We start from the raw sequence: 21205 nt of genomic DNA on the forward strand, positions 1-21205 counted from the left end.
AAATTCAGTGAAAAAAAAACAAAAGGAAGGAGAAGGTCTGGTAATTAATACAGATTTCCTAGCTTTTGACCTTCTTCAAGGAGAGAGAAGTACAAGAGAAAAGAGCAATTGGCTATAAACTGGCATTTTCATTTGGATGAAGAGAAAAAACCTTGATAAAAAAAAGTCAAACAGAAGTCTCTCAAAAGTTTTGGCAACATGCTATGGTAGTGCAGCTCAGCAAAAGGTGTAAGGTAACTCTAACACCCATGACTGCATAGAGATTGAATTGACAGCACGTCTGAACTGTGCTCAGAAGAGAGCATCCAGAACTATTCTGTTCTTGGGCCAGAGTTTAGATTCTGTTCAACATTTCCCTCTGTCTCAAGGGACAAGCAATCATATTAATCTTATTTGGGATCCATTTCTTCCTCCTCCCATAGAGGAGGAGGAAGAAATTCTATCCCTGCTATTTGCAAAAACCACTCACATGTTCTCTCCAGCTGTGGACAATATCGCACCCTGTGCTGAGGTCCTAGGAACCTCAATTCGGAAAGATCAAATTTCTCTGCTGCTCAAACACCTTCCACTAGATACCTGAACTAATAGTCCTGATAGCCATGTCTAAAATTGTTTAACTTATGTAAAAGCATCAAGAATGGAATGGAAAGGAATATGGGAATTAAAAGTGAAAACACCTACAGGTGAGGTCCTTCAAGATATATTATCAATATTATCCCCTTATTAATTTCACACACGTGCATATATGTCTCCTTAAGTAATACTAATGCTTGCACATTCTTTGAAAGCTTGTTAGCTGCATGGAACACACTGGAGTTCAATCAACGATCAAGACTGCCCACAAGCACAGAAGGATAGTAGCACCAATCCCACTGATAAGCTTCATTAGACACAGTTACCATCAGAAAGAAAAAAAAAAAAAAAAAAAAAAACAACATTCTCACCCCATGAAAATTTCTGATATTTGGGGGTATTTCTGTGTTCTGAATCAACTCAGAAAGACAAATTACCAGCAGCACTATTTCAACAGTACAATTCACCACTTCTTCTGTATCATACTTCCTTCTCTATACAGAAGTTACCAGCTGGAAGCAAAGCTAAAATTCTTCATGCATTCTGTATTTCTATCTACAGGAGCACTTCAAGCAGAGGTAACCTCTGGCAGTGCTTCAGCTTGCCCTCCCAGCTGGAAGGAGATGTTCAGGTGCATGAGACCACAGCACAGTCAAGGCCCAAAGTGCATCAAGTTCCTTTCAAATGAGTGAATATATTTGCTAAACTCTTCCCACAGATGTCCCCAGTAAAACAAATGTGACTAAACACAGTATTGATGTAGCCAGCCAATGCTAAATCTATTAAGCAACAACCTTCTGACCGCTTGGGAATTTTAATGAAATAGCGAAAGCCGAGATTGATATGACACAAAACACTGAGAAGACAGGACCCTTACGCAGCAAAGGGTGTTTTTTCATTGCTCTTGTCTCAAAGAAATATGGTTTAGTGGCTTTTTTTTTTTTTTGTACATTGATTTTAAGAAAACTTCACTCCGTATCCAGCTTTGATGCAGATTCAATATCATATATCGATGACCTGACAGAACAATGCTGGGTTAAACCTCTGTACATCAACACCCGTGACGTGCAGAAAGGGTAATGGCTACTCTCCAAAGGTAATTCATCTAAAGCATTTGGGACCTCTGATATTCCTGCTTGAGCTCATTGCTGATGCACAATGTCATACCATTTGCCCTGAATAACATAAAGCTGTCTTGTTATAGACACACACCTTCTCTTATCAAAGGACATATTTCCCCAGGAAAAGATGAAAGCAAGGCACATATTTGATCCACCTGGATATGAGTAAGGAGGTTTTTTTTTTGTTTCTCCTCAGCCTTGTAATATACGCTCATTAGATTTTATACGAAATGTCCATTCACTCATCCCAAACTCTTTCCCCCAAACATTTTGCTTTTAATAACCTTTTGTAGGACCCGAAGTACAATAGAAATGCAGATTCTTGGCAGAGGGTCGATGTCCAAAGACTGAACGCGTATGGGGTCAATTGTCTGAAAGCAGGCAGCCAAGCTTCCAAGGCAGAGTGAGGAGATGCTGAAAGCCCCAGGAGCACTCTGAGGACAAGACCTCAAGTAGCACTCAAAAAAAAAAGTCAAGCAAAAAACACCCACATAGTCCCATCAATACTATCTTCAATAAGCAGAGCATTGTCAAGGCAATATTTTATTTCAGAAAAATGGTGTCCTTTTCTTTCTGGAAGAGATGCCTTTTACCTTCATTCCAACATTTCTGGTTCGTGAGAGAAGTGAAAATCAGAACAGATGATCTACTGCACAGCAGCCTCTGCAATATAAACTCAGCATTTCCACAGCTCTCTCAAACTCTAAACCTTCCTCCTGCAAAAGGCTGTATACTTATGGTCAAGTGATAAGTAATCACAACTGGCAGGTGTCTGTTCTCTGAATCCAGGCCATGTTTCAGACAATTAAGCTTGCAAAAGTCATGCTAGTTGTTTCCACTGTATCTTTAGCTACCGACCTTGTGCCGCACTTGGAAACATTTCAGAGACCTCTTCCTGTTTGCTGAAAAAAGGGCGCAGCTGAAATCTACTCTGAGCTGATAACTCAGCAGATAAAAACATTCCAGCCTGCCATACAACTCTTCACTCAAAGGTCTTTCTACATGACGATATTTGATATACCCTGCTTTAAGATTTACTGAAGCACACGATATGATCCCATGCCTCTTGCTTGCAGTCCTCCAGGAGACAGGAGCCTCTTGAAGCAAAGCAAAAAAGACAGAGCCTTACAGACAGAAACCTGGCTGCTTTCAGTAAGACCGAGGGCACAAATGAACACAGATGGGAAGGACTACTTTCATAATTAGTTCAAGTCCCTAAAACCTACAAAAAGAAAAATCACTAAACCCATGAAACTCCTTTCTTGAAGCACTTAACTTTTTGCCTTACTTCTTCATTTCTTGTGTCTTCTTCAGTTTCTAACACAAAAACCTGCTATGTTCAGTGGTCTGGTTTAACCTCTCATTGCCCAATGTCTGAGAATCCAATCCCTCTCCTAGCCAGATTCTCCAGGTCACCGTTGGACAACAGAGCTCCATTTTGTTCAATACTGGTAGCAGTAATTTGCATCTTTTTCAGTTTATCTGCCACTTCTGTGACTGCGGATATCTGGAGCTGTGAACACTATTTGAGATGAAGTCTCATTTACATGTTTTAGACGTGGAGAATCGTTCAACATAAAGAAGGGCAGGAGAAAAAATGCCATAGGTTGATTAACACAGAAAAGCTAAAAGTAAAAAGCAAGCTCTGCATTTAGATTTCATTTTTGCGAAATGGCAAAAGGCAAATCATTACTTCACTCCTTCTGTCCACAACTATCTACACATAGAGAAAACACCAAACTTGGTACAATGCTATCAAAATCCATGTCTGCACTGCTCATTAATAGAGCTCCATGAGAAACAAAGCAACCATGCAGTCGTCATGCCCATCAAAAGAATGTGAAGTTTTCAGCTTTATTCCTGTCACTTTAAAGCTCTTCTGTTGCCAAATGTGCTTGCTTCTTAATTAATGAATTCCATAAGCCTAGATCACAGTCAGTGGTGACTGGGAAGCACGAACATAATATCAGTACACAAAAAAATCACAGAGACTTTGAGTTAATGGGATGATGAAGGTGTATTCATGTTTGCAAAATGCCACTGCAAGACTTCTGGACACATTCAAACCAAAGTTTTCTTTCAAATTAAACTTTTCCAAACCCTCCAACGTATACCCTATCCAAAGCATTTCTTCACTAAGAAAATCGAGCCATCCATGAACAGTTCCTGAAGAAAACTGATTTCACGTGCTGACAGCTCACAACTCAGGCCAGTGCATTTTTAACTTACATGAGAGGAACAAAGAGGCAAATGCATTTCTATTTCAAAAAGGAACCTAATGCAAGCCAAATATTAGGCCTAAGAAATTAAACTTGTATGATTTGTGAGGTTTCCTTGAATCTTTAACTATTGTTCGCTTTCAACATATTTATCTAAATGGTTCAAAGGATAGATTCAAATTTATAGCTAAATTCACAACATACGTCGAAATACTCATTTCAAGAATAAGAGCTTAGGAAATTGCCATTCTCTGTCTGAACCAAGTTAATAGGTGCAAAATGTTTTTAATCAGAAGCAGAGATGAATATATTTATGCTAGATTTGACTGAAATAGGAGGCAGAGAAGTTTGGATGGGAAGGAAGAAAACCAGTTGGCAAGGGAAAGCATAAACAATTTTTATTTTATTTTTTGTCTCAAACTTTGGACAAAAAACCTACGCTGAATAGAATTTGGACATTACCACACACATGCACTCCCCTGCTCTGCCTTGTTACATGCTTCCTAAGGGATACTTGACAAATGCCTATAAAATCAACAGAAAATCCAACTCTAACATCTTCTCACTGTGAGCCCACACAGCCTGCTGCCGATCATGCAGACCATTTGGCAAGCACAGGGTCTGCAGGAGAGCAGCTGCTCCAGCCACTCTCTTCCAGGAACATCAGAGATATGAGGACTTGGGGAAAAATTAACCAAGTGATCAAAAATGGAATAAAAGATGTTAAGAGTTTTCCTTCCCTGTAAACATCAAATCATCCTTCGTGCCAAACTGACTTTAATACTGTTCTGAAAGTGGACATACTGAAGACTCAAGCCACTAAAAAATAGACAAATAATCTAAAGCATCCCCAGCCTCAAACAGAACTTGCAGTGTAAGCCAGGGAGGCAGACAGAATACAAGGCAGCTTGAACACAAGCTACGAATATATAAAATGAACATATCTGTTCCACAAAGTCCCCAAATGGAAGTTTTATTATTTTTCTGCCTACAGTGACCCCAGTCAAGCAGTACCCAGGTCTCTGGCCCTAATGGATGGATAGAGCATCTCTGCCTAGCATTGCTGCTTGAATGCAGCATTGAGGTTCCTTAAGCCCGGTATTTACCCCACAGCCACTGCTGCAGTTTACGCATGTCTTATCCACCTTACTTAAGGGCAGGCTGGATGGAGCCCCGGTCAGCCTGATCTGGTGGTTGGCAACCCTGCCCATGGCAGAGAGGCTGGGATTTAATGACCTTTAGGGTCACCTCCAGGCCGTTCTATGGTTCTGTATCCCAAGTATGCCCACAATCTGGACTCCAGAATAGCTCAGAAAAAGCACACAGTGAATGAAAATCAACATAAAAACACGTTCCTGAAGAAATTCAGAAGCCACATTGCTTTCGATTTGAATGCACAAGAAATATACATAAACAAAACAGTAACAGAACTGGAGCATATTAGCCTGTTCCTTTACCACTATAAAGCATTCTTTAAGCTGTGATCATATTCTCTAAAACGATTCAAGAGCTTTTCAGGCATTTCATTATTTATTTGGAAACATCAAATATTTGTAGTTCAACTTCCCCCTTCTGATCTTGATTGGTCCCTTACCTAACCTGCGTCCATATATTTCCCAGCTGACCCTGAGGGGCTGCTTTGATTTAATGGAATTTTTGCTTTCTCTCTAGAAACTTACCATCACTCCACTTTCAGCAAGGATGGAGCCCCACTAACTCATTCCCACAACAAAGCTTTCCCTGCAGTTGCCCACCTCTAAGAGTCAAACTCTTTTGCCTTGAATGTGAGAGATGCACGCCAGCCTTTCTGCAGAGGTGAATATGCCTTCACAGGAATGCTTCAAAACAATACGGCAATTTTGTACTCTGTAATTTCAATCAAGACTCACCGACTGCCTATTCAGGAGAGCTATTACCCACAGCATCACACTGTGCATTACCAAAAGGTTTGCACTACTGCAAGCATTGCTCACGCTGTGTGATATGCCGTAAGCATGAATATTTGCATGGAGCACAAGGCAGTACCCATGCACAGCCTGCAATACCCTCTCTTCTCTGTACGGAATCGACTGCAAAATGTGATGCTTTAAAACTCAAGGGAAATCCCACGCTTGAAGTTAAGTGTGTGCTTACAGAACTGGAATGATATAAGAGTCCATGAGACTTATCCTCAGCTACTGATTTAACAAAAGCAACAACCCAGAAAGTTATTTGCAAACTTTACTGCAAAATTTACCAGAACCTTCTATGATACTGCAAACACACACATGGAGCTGTTTGCATCCTCTTGATCTGGTTTACTCTGTTATTACCAGCCTTGTTCCAAATTAAATCAGTCTCACCCTACACAAAACTGCTTTGACCCATTTCTCTATTAATGCCTTATAACAACCCTTTCATGTTCCCTTCTCTTTAGCTTGGCCTTTTTTTGGCCATTTCAGAAAAACCTTTAACACTCCTTCATCTCCAGAGCAACTCTTTTCCCCTGAGCTTGCTTTGTTTCCAGTTTTGATTTTATACTCCCGTGGTAGCATTCACTCCTCACATATTTGTTTACAGAACAAAAGCCACCCGTCTTTAAAAGCACTGTGGAGCAGAAAACACCCCTTTTAGGTAATTTTATTCAGCTGTGCCAATAACAACAGCTATCTCTAGTCAATCCTACTGTGATGTGCAATTACTTTCCTGGAGCAAAAAGAAGCAAGACAGAACAAAGACATGCATAAAATGTTACCTTCGGAAGATGATGTGGAAACACACAGAACAACTCAATTATGTTTTCAGACCTACATGGCATGTAGTGCTGATGAAGTACAGACACTTCTGCAATTTTCTTTCCAATCAACTAAATTTCTATTAAAATGGGCTGGCAATGCTTGTTACACTAAAGAGGACTACAAACACTGCCAGCTAAGGCACATACAGGTCACTAAAGCTGTTTGTCTCCAAATCATTGCTGCTTTGCACTACGAAGAATGGAAACACAACTCATTCCCAGTGAAACCACCAATATTTGAAAGATATATGAAGGTAACTTACAGACAGCAAAGGGATAGCAACTTTCCCAAGAAAATCAGGGGGTTTATCTCCATCTTCATCAAACACTGTCACTTCCAGAACGTCATGAATATCTTTAATAGGGCTGTAATGAAAAGGGCAGACACAAACAGTGATATTCGATACACATTCACGCAATCTTCCCCACAAAGATCTGAGAATGCTGTTTTACTAATTAAGTTTGTATTACCTTGGAGTATAAAACTAGTGTTTAATTAAATTCCAAAAAAATTGAATCAAATGATGGATATTCCCCAAGCTTTCCCCTCGTGTTGCAGTCACATAACTAGGTGAAGAATAAACAACTACCAGACGGTGGCATTTTTTGTGCATCTATGTTGATTGTAAGGATGGATTAACTCTTCTCTCAAACAGAGAAAGCTGGTGGCCAGGAGGGGTCCAGGACTGAATTCAAAACCAGGCTCCAGGATATGTGCATATGTAAAAAATAATCCAAGAAGCAAAACATGTAATTTCATTTGACTTGAGCTATTAGGTTCCTTTTAAACTATTAGCAAAACCAATTACTTCAAAAATAATAAACCTAACAACCCTAATTAAAGGCCAAATGTACAATATTTTTATTCCATTCAATCCAAATTTTCAACTAGTGTGGCAGCAGGCACTCGATCCTGAGTATTTTATCAGATTATTAGTAGATCAGACTCATTTCAGAGAAGTTACATGTGTGCTTGCAAAACCCGGGTAACCAGAGCTGATTTATGAGTTGCATTCAGTATCTCCTCTTTTCCCTCTACCACACGCTAGAATTAAAGGAAGAGGCACATGGCAGGGCACCTGCTTGTCATTTAAATCAGTGCAGCTATCCTCCCTAGAAGGCCATTTCAGGGCAGTCCCGCTCATGCAACCTCTCCCTTTGACACTGTGGATTTGCTCTTTACAGAGCAGAGTCAGGAGCTCGAAGACACCTGCGTGTCCCTCCAGCTAGCAATCACAGTGTGTTCTTCAGTGTGACCCAGGAATGATCTGCATGACATATGCACTATTTACAAGACTTTGTCTTTAAAATACATCAAAACCCCTCACTTCAGCAACCAAATTTCCACATACCTCTAACAAACCATTACAGTTTTCCATACATCATAGCCACCAGTGGTATAAAATATTAAGAAACCCACAGTGTGACACAATAAGTGCGTTGCAGAATAACCAAGTATTACAGGAAAGGCTCTTTGGTGATATTAAATGCTCCATCTGAAAGGGATTCACTAAGAACAATCCACTCTGCTCTAAATCATCACCAATAGCTTTTAAGTAGTTTGATCTTGATTAAAGGGGAAAAAAAAATAGAAAAAGAAATCTAAAGAGAGTTGTGGGAACCTGATGGGCTCTGTTTTTTTGAATTTTTTCTGAATTTGCTGCTCAGAGTGGCCGTGCACCAGAAATAAGAAAGTTAGTGATAGCCTGCAGCTGACATTTCTGAGACTCTCAGGAAGTATAGAAACAAACTTCCTTTAAAAAAAAAAAAAAAAAGATTTGGGATTCTTATTAAGGTTTATTTTATTGTCCGAACATCCAAAAAGACTCATTTGTTGGCACCATCACAGAATAAACAACGAGTGGGAACTTCCTGAAAACAGACAAAGCAAAGCAAAGGAAAGGACTCCAAGAGACATGCATTCAGCTGCATCCATGAATTAAACAGAAATCCAGCAAAGTACTTCTATCAAAGAGATCTGATATTTTTTATTGTGTTCGCATCCAACTAAGTGTTTTGGAATGTTGCTTTTGCAAGAAATCTGTAATTCTCAAACTGTTCTTCCATTCTTCTATAAATGCTACAAATGCTCGACTGCCAGCCCTCACCATTTCCTCCTTTGACACTGACTATTACAACGTTGGAGATATTTATTTCAATCAGATATCACAAAACATAAAGGAAGATAAAGAATTTGACTGTCAGTAACTGAACTATCACTTTTTCTTACTCATGAATTCACCCCCAAAACACAGATTTTTATGAAAACAAAAGTGCAAGCTTCTAATTTGTGTTAAGCAATCTTTGATTAGTTTAAATTCATAAGAAACAAGCAGAAAATTAGAGCTCACATTGTTCCTGTTGCTTATAAATTAAATGAGGTATTCTGCCATGAAACATTTTATTTTAAATTATGGAAAACGTAGGCATGAGTATCTGGTCATAACTTTCCATTATATTATCTCTTGGATCCAGATACAACTCCATTATGTCCAGTCATGATTCTTCCTATAAATATCACAGTAATTCTTCTTTTAATGACTTCTATTAATAAACTCCATGCAAGAACTACTAAAAGGCAAAAAGCTCCAATTGAGTTATATTTGATATTTCTCCAACATCCTCCTCTGACTATGAAAAAATGACATATCTTTAACTTGACCTTTGTATTTTTCCGAAGTCAATAGCTTTTATAGATCAGCTGCTAACTGTTTGGTGTTTCATCATGTTTTCAAAAGCAATTCACTTACAATGTGAAAACTTTGTTCCACTCTGGATTGAGGTTCTTATAAACGGTGTGTGTTTGAAGACTGTCATTTCCCAGCTCCAACACACAGAAAGGATCACTTTTACCTATGGAAAGAAAATCAGACTGGAATTAAAAAATAAGAAAAGTGAACCTGTCATTGTGGTTAGCATGCATTCTTTTGTTGTAGTACAGCCACCGAACTTGACTGGTGTCAAAGTAACTGGAAGTTGCCTCCCACCTGTGGAATGACTTGTGCTAAATAAACAATATCACCACTGCATCTTCAGTTTTGAAATCAACATCACTTTATAATCCACTTAGGTGTCTTCACTCTAATACCTGAAATCTGAGATTTACAGAGAGTAATCTCTAAATCTGTTCAGCAAGAAAAATCTCCTCAAGTTGACAACTACTCAGATGACGTGAAAGCGGTACTGTCACTCTGACTCAGGAGAGTGCCAGAGCTTCAGTTACAGCTCTTTCACCCTCTTCTTAGAGTGCGTGGTCTTCTCCAGTTGATTACAGGATTAATTAGCCACACCACAAGAAGAGACGCATGGCACTGTGTCTGTATCAGTAGCACTTCATCAGCCAATTCCATGTGAGCAAATCCTTGAAGCTAAGGAGACCCTACACAGCGTTGCAGCTTCAGTAAAACCCAAATCAACTAAAAGATCCAACTGCAGAATCCAGGTGTGAAGCGGGCAGGGTATTTAAAACCAAAAACCAAATAGAGTAAACAAAACCTTCTAAAGAGAAGGATGCTGGTGTGGGACGTATTACAGTGCAGATGTTTGCTAATGCATTAATATATGCTTTTGATAAAGCACACTGCATGAATTTGTAGCTTTCAGAGTATAATGCAGCTCAGCAGTTTGCACCACGAGCAGAGCTCCGTTTATCAGTGTGTCTGACTCAGTATCTGATTTAATCTCATTGTCAGTTTTCATGTACAATTCAGCCACAGACTACCCAGCCTAACTTCTACATATGCAAGGAAGTACGGCAGCAATGCAGGGATTTAGGAAGTAGGGTGAAGATATTAAAGCCAAAGCTTTCTTTTTTGTAATCTACTATTAGTGAAGGGCTCTTAAGGTTCTTACTCTGAAAAGTATACGAAATAACGTGGAATCTTTTCAGTATGTAAACAGTGGGCATTGACTAGTTCAATATTGGTAAAATTTAAGAACTGTGTACACTACTAGAATCTGTCTTTTTTTCAGCTTACGTGCCCACTCCCTGAAAAGCAGCACTTCAGAGAAACTGCTTGAAATGCAAACTGGTACGTGCCAAAAACAATCCCACTGTATAATCTGATATTCTGAATGCTATTTTTTGGTCAGTGAGCAAATGCAGCATTTGAGAAGAACTCCCTTGCATACACCAAAAACATCCAATAAAGCAGAAAGTCATTTTCACATCAACAAACTATTATCTAGGAATATTCAAGTGTGGAAGGCTCAAACTGGGCTAGCTGTGCCTGAAGAACTTGTACATATTTGGTACATCTGTGCAGAAACTTGCCTAAAATTTGTATCAAATGGCAGAGTACAGATTTCCAAAACGCTGATCAAAGCAGGAGCTGTGTTGTTTCCATGGGATAGAAACCTACACTTCAGATCTACAGCACTAACATAAGCAAACAGAATTCCCAATCACACCAAGTAAGGAACAAGGTGTAAGGTGGCACAACGCTTCTCACCTCCAGAAGTTTGCACACCTGAGAATTGTTACTGCTGTGGGACAGCACAGGGAGGGAATGCCACCTGCTCAGACAGTTCCTTTATTAAGCCTTCAGAAATCTGCGTGCTTCTTATTGTCTCCACAATTATTCCTTTATCAGATTTTAGCCGGACTTTGAGTTTACTTTTATCAATAACAATAAATCTGAGCAGTCTCTCTGGTAATGCAGGAAATATGGCACTGCTCTAGGAGGGCTCTATTATGGAAGCCCATAATTGCTGCACTAATCATTTATGAATGGCTCAGAACAGATAATTAATCTTTATGTCTCTCATTACATGATCAGAAATTATGCTATTTTTACCTAAAATGGCTGCATCCTTTTGCAATTTGGTGGGTCTATTACAGCATAATACTAGGATATTTTCAGCCCTGCCATTGAAAAACAATTTGTCATTTGCTTCATGAATCAGGCTCAAAGCCTGGGTTATTTTGAATATAATGACAGACTGAGTAACCTTTTACTTAAGCAGAATTTCATTCTCCGCTATGCACAAGGAATGTGTGTCACAAACCCTGTATGAAAAGTCTTTCAATTGCAGAATCAAGAACCTGTGCGCCTCTTCCAATGTTCATAATCTACCCAAATGCTCCTGGTTAAGAACTGAGGGAAAGGGAGCCAAATCCATCACCGATGGAACTGCTTTAGCATCGGTGAAGTTTTCCAAAGAGCCCCAAACCTCCTAAGCTCAGTTCTTTCCCTAAACACCACATACATATTTTGATACAGCACTAGCATTGTCATTTGACAAAGGTCGTGCTTCGCCATTGCAAAGTTGCTGCACAAGCTACCTTTCCTTATTGGAAGGCTTTTTTCCTTTGTTTTCAAATTAAATTATTCAGTTATTTGAAGTACCAGTGTCTGCAGAAATCTCTCCCGAAGCAGGGAATTGAAACTGAAATAGGACCATGATTAATGCTGGGTTTTATCCTTTGGTCCTTATTTTAGGAGCAGTGTTCTCTTATGTTACACTGTCTGCGTGAATTCCAGAGAATGGGGCAAGAGTGTTTTCTCTCTAGCATCGTTCTTGCCTTTATCAACAAGTTATCCTTGACCAAAAAAAACAAAACCAAAAAAACAAAGCAGACTGTCAGCAAATATACAGCACACAATGCTGTGACTGTGAATTACGAGATGCTGCAAGATACAAAGGGGAATTAAAAGGTCTCCAGAATCCTGGAGAAGATGATAATAAAAATAATAATATCCTGGCAGTCAGTACAGAACAATATCAATTCTCTAGCCCTTCCCTGGAGAAACAATATGAAGTTGTATTTTTAAAAAGTGTTAGTCCCACACATTTTGGGAGTGCAAGTCAAAGATATTTTGCATCTCAGTTTCTTGGGGCAGGCTTCACACTGCAAAGAAGCAATGAGATTTGCTTTCCTTTGTTCAACAGTCAGTGTAAATAACACTCCAAATATATTATTGCATCAGATGCTGGAAAACAGAAATGGAATACCTGCAAAATCTGCTGCCAGGAGGTCAACTGCCTTTAAAACTTTGACCTGTAAGAAACCAACGTCCTTCATGTCTCTAAAGGAATTCTTTATACTCTGCAAAGAGAAAAACATTTTAGAATACATTAAGTTGTAATTCAGTAAGAAACAAATTGATGAACTACAAAATGGTTTACTAATATTCATTCCCTGTTTCTACAGCATTTCAGTTTAGCAGCCAATATCGTGTGTACATCCTTCTACTATCCGCTTCTCAACGCATAGCAAAACCAAAATTTCATGACATCTCAACTAGCAGCTCTTAAGAGGATTCTTAGTTCACTTAAGTTACACATTAATTTCATGATGGAGACTGAAGGAACTCTGCTTGCTTATGGAAATATCATCTGCCCATCAAAACAAAATATGAGACAGAAGTAGATATGGAGAAGCAGCATGGGTCTAGGAAGATAGCACTCTAAATCAGGTGCTCTTCAAAGTGTTATCAAGTTATTTGAATTCATCGTGCTTCAGAATCACACCCCATTTTACAGAGAGACAGGCTTATTCTTTCATGCTCAGCTTAAAAGGATTGAAGCATGGAAGCCATCAAATGAATCAGTCCACCCAAACATGAAAATTCAAAACATATTCCATATCATCTCAAAGGAGAAAAGAAAACTAAGTACTATTTTCTCTTTCCTTGATATTCAAAGTCTCTCATTCCTCATGATAAGGTCTTAACATAATTCAAGTTTTCAAAGGAAAGCATTAGCTTAAAACTCAACAAATACAAGCATCCAAATTGCTCTAGTCTATCCACCCTGCCAATCTACTTGTCATTCTAAAGACAATAACTATTTCCAAGTAATAGTTTTCTGTGGTAAGAGACATGCTATTATGACTGGACAAATCTTATTTCTTTTTTCCCTTCTCTTTTTGTCTTTGTTTTGGTCGCAGTTTTGGATGGTTTGCAAAAAGAAGCAGAAAAGGGGTTAAAAAAAAAAAAAAGAGAAAAAAAAAATGCAAACTCACATAGCGCTGTGCAATCTGTTTTCTTTCACTGGGGTCTCCCAGAGGGCAGACACACAGATCAGAGATGGACACTCCCGTACAAGGGGTGACAGCAATCAGCATTATCAGGGACCCCGGATGTTTTTCCAGAGGCAGCTCTAAGTAATTTGTCTGCTTCATTGACAGGGCAGAAATGTCAACTTTACATCTAGAACAACAATGCCAAGGGTTAATGAATAAGAGGAAGTAAATAAAATAAAGCAATATTTAATATTGATTTCAGTAGCAAGCAGGCAACAAAAGCTTTGTGGAGGTATGCACGTGTGTATGCCCATATGGAACTAAACATGGAAAACAAAGCAGCCAGTTTCCATTGTACCTAATGCTGTTTTTTGCTTTCTGGTTCACCTACTGGTAAAGCAAAGGTAAAAGGTTTGGGTTATACAGTAGAAAACTCTGGCCTGCCTCACTTCTCCTCTCAAATCCCCTGGTGGTTTGTGATGGATTTGAAAGAATTTTACTTCGCCTTGGGGAAAAGGAAAGGGGCAAACACAAAATTTAAGACATTAGCCTAAAATAGATTCGTTTCTTTAAAGTCACATACTCGATTTTATGCTACATTATACTGTATGCCCCAATCTCTTTTACAAGCCTTACTAGAGTTACGTTTTCAGTGTACTGTTATATTTCCCAGGGGAAAGGGCTGCCTTGAAAGCTCCCCCCACCCTCAGCGCATTGTATGCATCATTAATCTGATGTAAAATAATAAAATAAAAAAGAGAAACATTTATGAAGAGACAATAATAAAAGATAAGGATGGGCTAAAGGGGAGATTGCTAGACATCCATGTGAAGGGAGCAGCTCAATGCAACTGAAAGTCTAATCACCTTGCTCGGCTAAATGCCTTCTATTTAGAAGTCCAATAAATAGAGTGGAAATTTTCTGAACCTCTGTGGGTCTTGGCTTTCAAGAACAAGCTAAACAAAAGCAGGAAGGAGAGGCTTTGTTGTCACAGTGCAAGGGGAGTCACATTCCTCCAAGGGACGGCAAGTGGATGATGGAGGGAGAGAGATTTCACTCCGCTTAATGCCTGCCGACAAGTTTTTATTTAAACTAAACTTGTTAAGGTGTTGTCTTAATAGGCTAAAATTCCACAGGGTTCCCCCAGGTGGGTTTCTTCTGGGTAAATGGTGCATGTAGTGTTCCTGATTGATCCCATTCCAGTAGTAGAGCTGGAGCAGTTTATACCCATCTGCTATAAATTGTGTGCTTTCCGCTTCTTAACAGCCTATTTTCTGTGAATGCTAAGGGAGGTGGGAAAAAAAAAAAAACAACAACCAACATTTCAGCCTGAAAACCCAACAAGCTATGTTACGAAGTGAAACTCATTGCTCTGATGAGTTTGTAAGTCATCCAGTAGCTCTGTGTATTCAAACACAGCTCTGTGTGTAAGCTTCTGACCAGAGTCAATGTGGATGACTTTGCTCTGAGTGTGCTCTTTATCATTTACCATGCTGAGCACACAACAGGTTGCAAGTTTACTCTTATTAACTGCTTTCAAGTGGCTTTGAAAGAGAAGGAAAATAAGCCAGGAAGAATTCCAACACAGTTCAGCAAGTAGGCTGTCTCTGCATAATTTCCAAGTGCGAGAGGTCACACTTCAAGCTCATTGCTATACCTAGACTCTTCTCAAAGATACGACAAGAGAAAATGCACAGAAAACAAACCAAAAATAAAAGAAAAAGGCAAGCGTTTCAGAAAGACCTCAGAAAGAACCCCTCAGTTCAACAACACCTCGGCTGCACTAACAGCAGTGCTACTGATAGCGTACGTATTCAGTGCAAAGGGGGACTGTACTTGTTTTTTTTTTTTTTTATATTTTTATTTTTACAAATGAAGAGTCTGAATCCAGGAGAGAAAAGAAACTCAGGGTCACCCAGCTGCCCTGTGGTCCAGCTGGCCACACAGGCCACATCTCCCACATCAGCATTTCATACACCCACTCAAACACAATGCAGAACTAGGAAAAGCTGCGTTTGATTTTTAGGTTAAGAACTGTCCATGTGAAAAGAGAGAGAAAAGACAAAGCTTTCAGAGAATGGTGCAGCTCCCACCAGAAGATAACCTTAGAAACTTCTTGTATCTCAAAAACAAAGTTAAATACGATTCCAGTTTGTTTTGGCAAATTGGAATTGTTTCACTTATTCAAAGAATTTCATTAGCCAAAGGTCAAGGAAAAGATTGAGTATAAGGGTGTGGGGGTAGGAGGGATGCACATGTGGAGGGGAAAGCAGCAGGAGATGGAGTATAAGCATTTCTTCCTCAAATCATGTCTGATTTCCGTGCAAGCTAACTTCCTAAAAACATCTGTGTTCACTCAAGGTGATGGCATGCTGCTGCAGTTTCTTTTGAGGAACTGAAGAGAAAATCCACATTTGCACTTGGCAAATGGCGAAAGGCTTAAGAAAAAAAGACAATGTTTCATTTAGGTTATAGAAGGCAACTGATCAGACTATAATGGATGCGTTTTGATGAAGCAATTAGATGTTCAATTTACTACGTATACACTCAGAAATTTTCACACAAGCACTTCTACACTTCTAAACTGAGTCTAACTATTATCTCCCACCCTCCTGAAAGAGAAAACCTCCATTTTCCATCTCTCAGCTTCATATCCGAACAACCTTATATAGATAATTATGTCACAGGAAAGCAGTAAGAGACTATGGGGATGACCACGGCATAAAACTAATGGAGGCATTCCACAGGCTTTGCTGAAAATTAGCCAGATCTAAATGCAAAGAGCAAAATCCACAGATTGTTTGCACCTGAGGAGATGCAAATGATCTCTTGAGTTAAATTCACAATGTAGTAACCTTATTTCAGAACAGAATGGCTCTGTTTGTTGCCACCCTTCCATAAATCAAGAAATTAAACTCAGGCATAATATTTCACACATGGCCATACGCATGTTCTACAGAGAATAGAGGTCTGTTACCTCAATTAAACCATTTTCTTCCTTCTCTTGATCAATATAGAAGCTTAAGCCTCTATACCGACCTCTAGTCCTGTAGAGAAATATGCCACAGCTTTAGTTTTCATTTCAGATTGCTCTTTTGACATTATGGCTTACAGCCCTTATATTTATCTGCCATATCTTTTATTCACTCTTTTCCAATTAATTTTGCAGAGAAACTTTACTTCAGAACAGTATATACTAAATTTGTTTTAATTTACCAAGGAATAAAATGTGAAGATTTCACTAGGAAGAGCTGGGCTTCAGCACTTCCAAGCAGTCCATCAAATAATGGTAAGTATCCTTACATACACTTAAGTATATATGACAATGCAAAGAGAAATGGTAGCCTTTTTTCCTCCAGAAGCCTTGGAAGCCCTTCACAAAAGAGGTCAGAATCATCATTGGTATACAGTAAGATGTACCTAAGGTTAATATTTGGAAAGGGATTCCATATGCCACAGGTGCCAGAGAGATGGTTGACATGGTCCTATTCTGACGTATAGTAGACATAAATTCAGTGAAATTTAATTACAAGGTTTGGTTCCAGTCATCACAGATTTTAGCACTAAGTCCCAACTGTATGGCCTTTAGAACAAGTTGTTCCTGCCTGCAAAGGCACCGCTTCCCTGAGGCATTCGTCATATTGGATGCTTTCCCACCACGCTGCTCATGGCCTTAAGTCTTGAGATTTTTTGTAAATCCTTTTCCTTGATGCAAACTTGTGGTGAAAAGAACCAATTTTTTGGCAATATCACTTTTTCAAAACGTATTTCTTAATGCAGAAATGCTCGCTACCATCTTGGCATAAACAATTTAACACAGCCTGGACAAATTCTGCACACATTAACACCTTTGTTTATTAATATACATTAACATCATCTCCTGTTTATAGCATGCCTCCTATCCCAAAGGACACAAAAAGCACTCCATAAACGTTAGCAGCAGCTCCATGCAGACTAAATAGTGGGATTATTTCATCCAGCACCAAAGAACAGCCACCCCCCAGTGTCAGACTCTGGCAGCTGAACCCCCCTCAGTGCTGCAGTATATTACGTGAGAAATTGGATCCCAATGGAAATATAAGGACAATGTAGGTTGGCTGAATGTAATAATTTAGGTTGCAGCACACCCTGACAGTGAGGGTTCATTGCACAATAGGAGAAGGGTGACATGAAATCACAACTTCGCTAATTCAGAAGCAGATAAATGCCCCAGGTGTTAGCGTTTAGTACTGAAGGTCCAATGCATTTCTTATTCTATATGTTCCATAAGCTTCCCGGGCACTTCAGGCTCTGTTTCAAGAATATTTTACCTTTAAACCAAATTATGCCTGGGAGAGACGTTCCAGGGGCTTAAAGCATTCATACTACATGAAATTGTGGGCCTAATGGAATGAACAGAAGTCTTTATTCCACACAAGTTCAGCAGCATGTGACAACTCATTATTTTAACATCAAACCAACAGTCCAACCTACACAGCCCTGAGAGAACATAATGAATTCCACAAGTTAACCACAGAATTATTAAGATCCAGCAGATTTTGCTTTTTCCTTAAAATTATGAAAATAGGTGAAAGCAGTTGGGACGTAATGCTGTAGGTAATGACTGCATACAACCCACGGATATTTCACTTAGATTCTTTCCTTACAGCAAAGTTGTGAAATCGAGAGAATTCAAAACTCAGCTTGGAAGTCACGGTGACAATAAACACGGCACTCATAATGCTTTCTTCCCTAGGAAAACCTTTTCCAGATTAGACTGCACTTGAACCACAGATTAAAAAAATATTTATGGGGTTTCAAAAGTTTCTACACTGTGCAAACAAGGCTGGTCATTACGCATTTGGTATTCACCTACACATGCCATTGCTAAATCTCGCATATTTTTTCCCTGTTTTGGTGCTACAGTGAAATCACTGCGCTTAAGGCAACAGCAATATTTTCTTTCCACTGACAGCAAAAATAACTTTAAGGTAAATCTGACAGACACAAGCTTTCCCATTGCTGAAATCCTTAATAACACCACTGCTTATAGAATAAGCTGATCACTTTTTGCCACGCTGAACACCTGCCTGAAAAGGAAAAAAAGAAGGGGAAAAATATAAGGAGAAATTCCTCCTGCATCAAGGAAACTGACTGAACAGAGGCAGGCCACAAACACTGCTACATTTCTTAACTCTAAACAGAAAATATCAGAAGTAATAAAAGTAACTGTGAGAACTGAAGGAACAAATTCATCTCCAGCCACTTCTCCATGTGATGAACAACAGCATTCAGCCAGAAAGCATTTCCTGCTCTGCAAAACCACAAACATTTGTAGAGCCAAAGGGGATTGTTCTTCTCAGTGAATAGTTTCAAACTATTTTAATACTTAAAGCAAGAGGATGTTCTTATTAGTTACTGGTATTTAGTCAGCAAGTTGTGAAATAATCGACAGGTAAGAATGCAAACAACTGCAGATGGCACCCCTGATCCTGAGAATTTAGAGGCTGGAGCACTGATCCAGCTGTACAGATGCAGTCTGGGGAGACAAAAGAAGAGATGGGGGCAATAGGAAGAAAGTTGAAGTTATCTCTAGGGAACTAAGACTGTGCTAGTACTGTACAGAAATGGATGAAATTAGACAGACAAAAAAAAAGATTAGGACTTAACAGTAGGAGCCATATTCCATTTCTACTAAGAAATTAAAATGAAAGGTTCAACTAACCAGCCCACAAAATGTCTGCTGCTAATGTGACTTGAGATTGGGAATTTGAAGTTATAACATAATACTGCAGCAGGACAAAACCTGGTATCAGTAAGGAGAGAGACATTACCTGAGAGGTCACCCCTGCAAATGATGCTCTAAATAGCAAGAGATTGTGCAATAAGTTGGGGTACCAACCTAAATATAAATGAATGTAATATCAATTACATCAGCTTTTGCATTTAACCCCCCTCCAAAAAAGAACTTACGTTCCCAAAAGCTCCTCGTGCTTTTTGTTATCCTTTCTCCAGACCTCAATGTCCAACATATCCTTCCTGTCAGAGAAGTAGTGAAAATCAAACTGTTCCCTCCACTGAGGATTTGCACTCTTACACAGTGTCTAGAAAACATGCAGTTATAATATTTACTTTTCTTAAATGGCACATATTTCCACAATCAAGCATATATATTTCTTCTACAACAAAGCCAGACAAATGCTAAGATCATTCAAAGTAGAGCTTCACAGTCCATCAAAAAGAACCTCATAGTTCTTCCTCACAACAATGCTAGCTATTCAAATGCAGTATCAGTGAATGGCTGAAGAATTGCAAGGTGGATCCCTCCAGTTCCACTCTCACTGAACCGCAGTCATCAGTCAACATCACTCATGCCAGAAGAAATCAGGAATTTGCCTTATGAAGATGATCACCTTAAAGCAGGTTTGAATTAATTCAGAAATTCAAGCTAGTATTCTTCACTCTTGAACATTAAGATATTAGCAATGAAGAAGCAGCTTTGGTAATATTAACATGCCGCTCATTTGGTATCTATAAATTGTCCTTCTGGTTCAGGGCTATCTCTCACACTTTCAGGTTACTCTGAGAATGCAAGTATTCACCGAATTGAGACTTAAATCACTTGCGATTCATATCACACTACACTAACCACCATCAGCATGGCCACTGAGAGAACAGGAGATAGGATTAGCTGGACCATGACTGAGATTTCCTCCACCCTGGCTGCTTTTCTGGACCATGAGATTGTACTTCATAAGTTAAATAAACTCCAGGAAAGAACATGAAGTACAGACAATTTGAATTCCTTTTGCAGCGTTAAAGCTGCGGTCCCCAACTCTCGCTGGACTCCAGACAGAAGTACTAAGCAATTAATTCAGTGCAGGCAACATTGGCCTGAACTCCCTCTTTTAAACTTTTCAATTTTCTGTGACTGCAAACAATGGAGAGTCATTCAGATTCATAACACAAGCTATGGACCATAAAGAGAAACATAAAAAGGGATCTTAACTAGAATACTGTGTATTTATTCTAGAATAACTAAACCATTTGTAACTTTTCAAAGCTGCTTTTCAAAATAAAAACATCATATCATGGCCTTGGTTGAGGTCTTTTGTAGGGGACAAGAGTGCAGGTTTCAGTCTACATCTGAACGCTGTGTTCTGTGAACTTGCTCTGCTCATTTTGTACAGGAGGGATTTTGTTTGTTTCCTCCTCCCTCAACATTTCCAGCTCATGACGTGAGGAGCTTTTGCTTTCTCCAGAGAATAGTATTTTAATTACTGTTTATTTCCTTATTAGACCTTGGAGATAAAACATGTATCTTTGGGAACCCTACTCATTTCTGTGTTTTCTGTGAAATGGTACTTTATGCAGGTAAATACAGCCTAAAAGAACAAAATCGTAAAGCGAAACTCTGGAATGTTCCAGGTGTTCTATGGTTTGCTGGTGGGCTTTTTCCTTTCTTTTTTTTTCCCCCCCTTTCTGTTAAAGGTAACATTTCTCAAGGAAAGCGCTTAAAAAAAACAAACCCAAAACATTCCCCTTCAGCAGGAACCATTTCAGGTCTGCT

At 39.2% G+C, this 21205-nt stretch overlaps 1 protein-coding gene across 1 annotated transcript in view; it reads right to left on the reverse strand.

Moving 5' to 3' along the window:
• Positions 1 to 21205, reverse strand: part of MCTP2 (multiple C2 and transmembrane domain containing 2) — a gene marked incomplete at both ends in the record, with an annotated part of 96093 nt that overhangs the window by 46136 nt on the left and 28752 nt on the right. The window contains 5 exons of the mRNA XM_079541163.1: positions 6953 to 7055; positions 9440 to 9542; positions 12645 to 12738; positions 13657 to 13843; positions 19609 to 19739. Of these exons, the coding sequence (XP_079397289.1) occupies positions 6953 to 7055; positions 9440 to 9542; positions 12645 to 12738; positions 13657 to 13843; positions 19609 to 19739 (618 nt within the window). The remainder of the gene's footprint in view (positions 1 to 6952; positions 7056 to 9439; positions 9543 to 12644; positions 12739 to 13656; positions 13844 to 19608; positions 19740 to 21205) is intronic.

This window comes from Tetrao urogallus, assembly GCF_951394365.1.
Source record: "Tetrao urogallus genome assembly, chromosome: 11".
In the NCBI taxonomy this organism is placed as follows: domain Eukaryota; kingdom Metazoa; phylum Chordata; class Aves; order Galliformes; family Phasianidae; genus Tetrao; species Tetrao urogallus.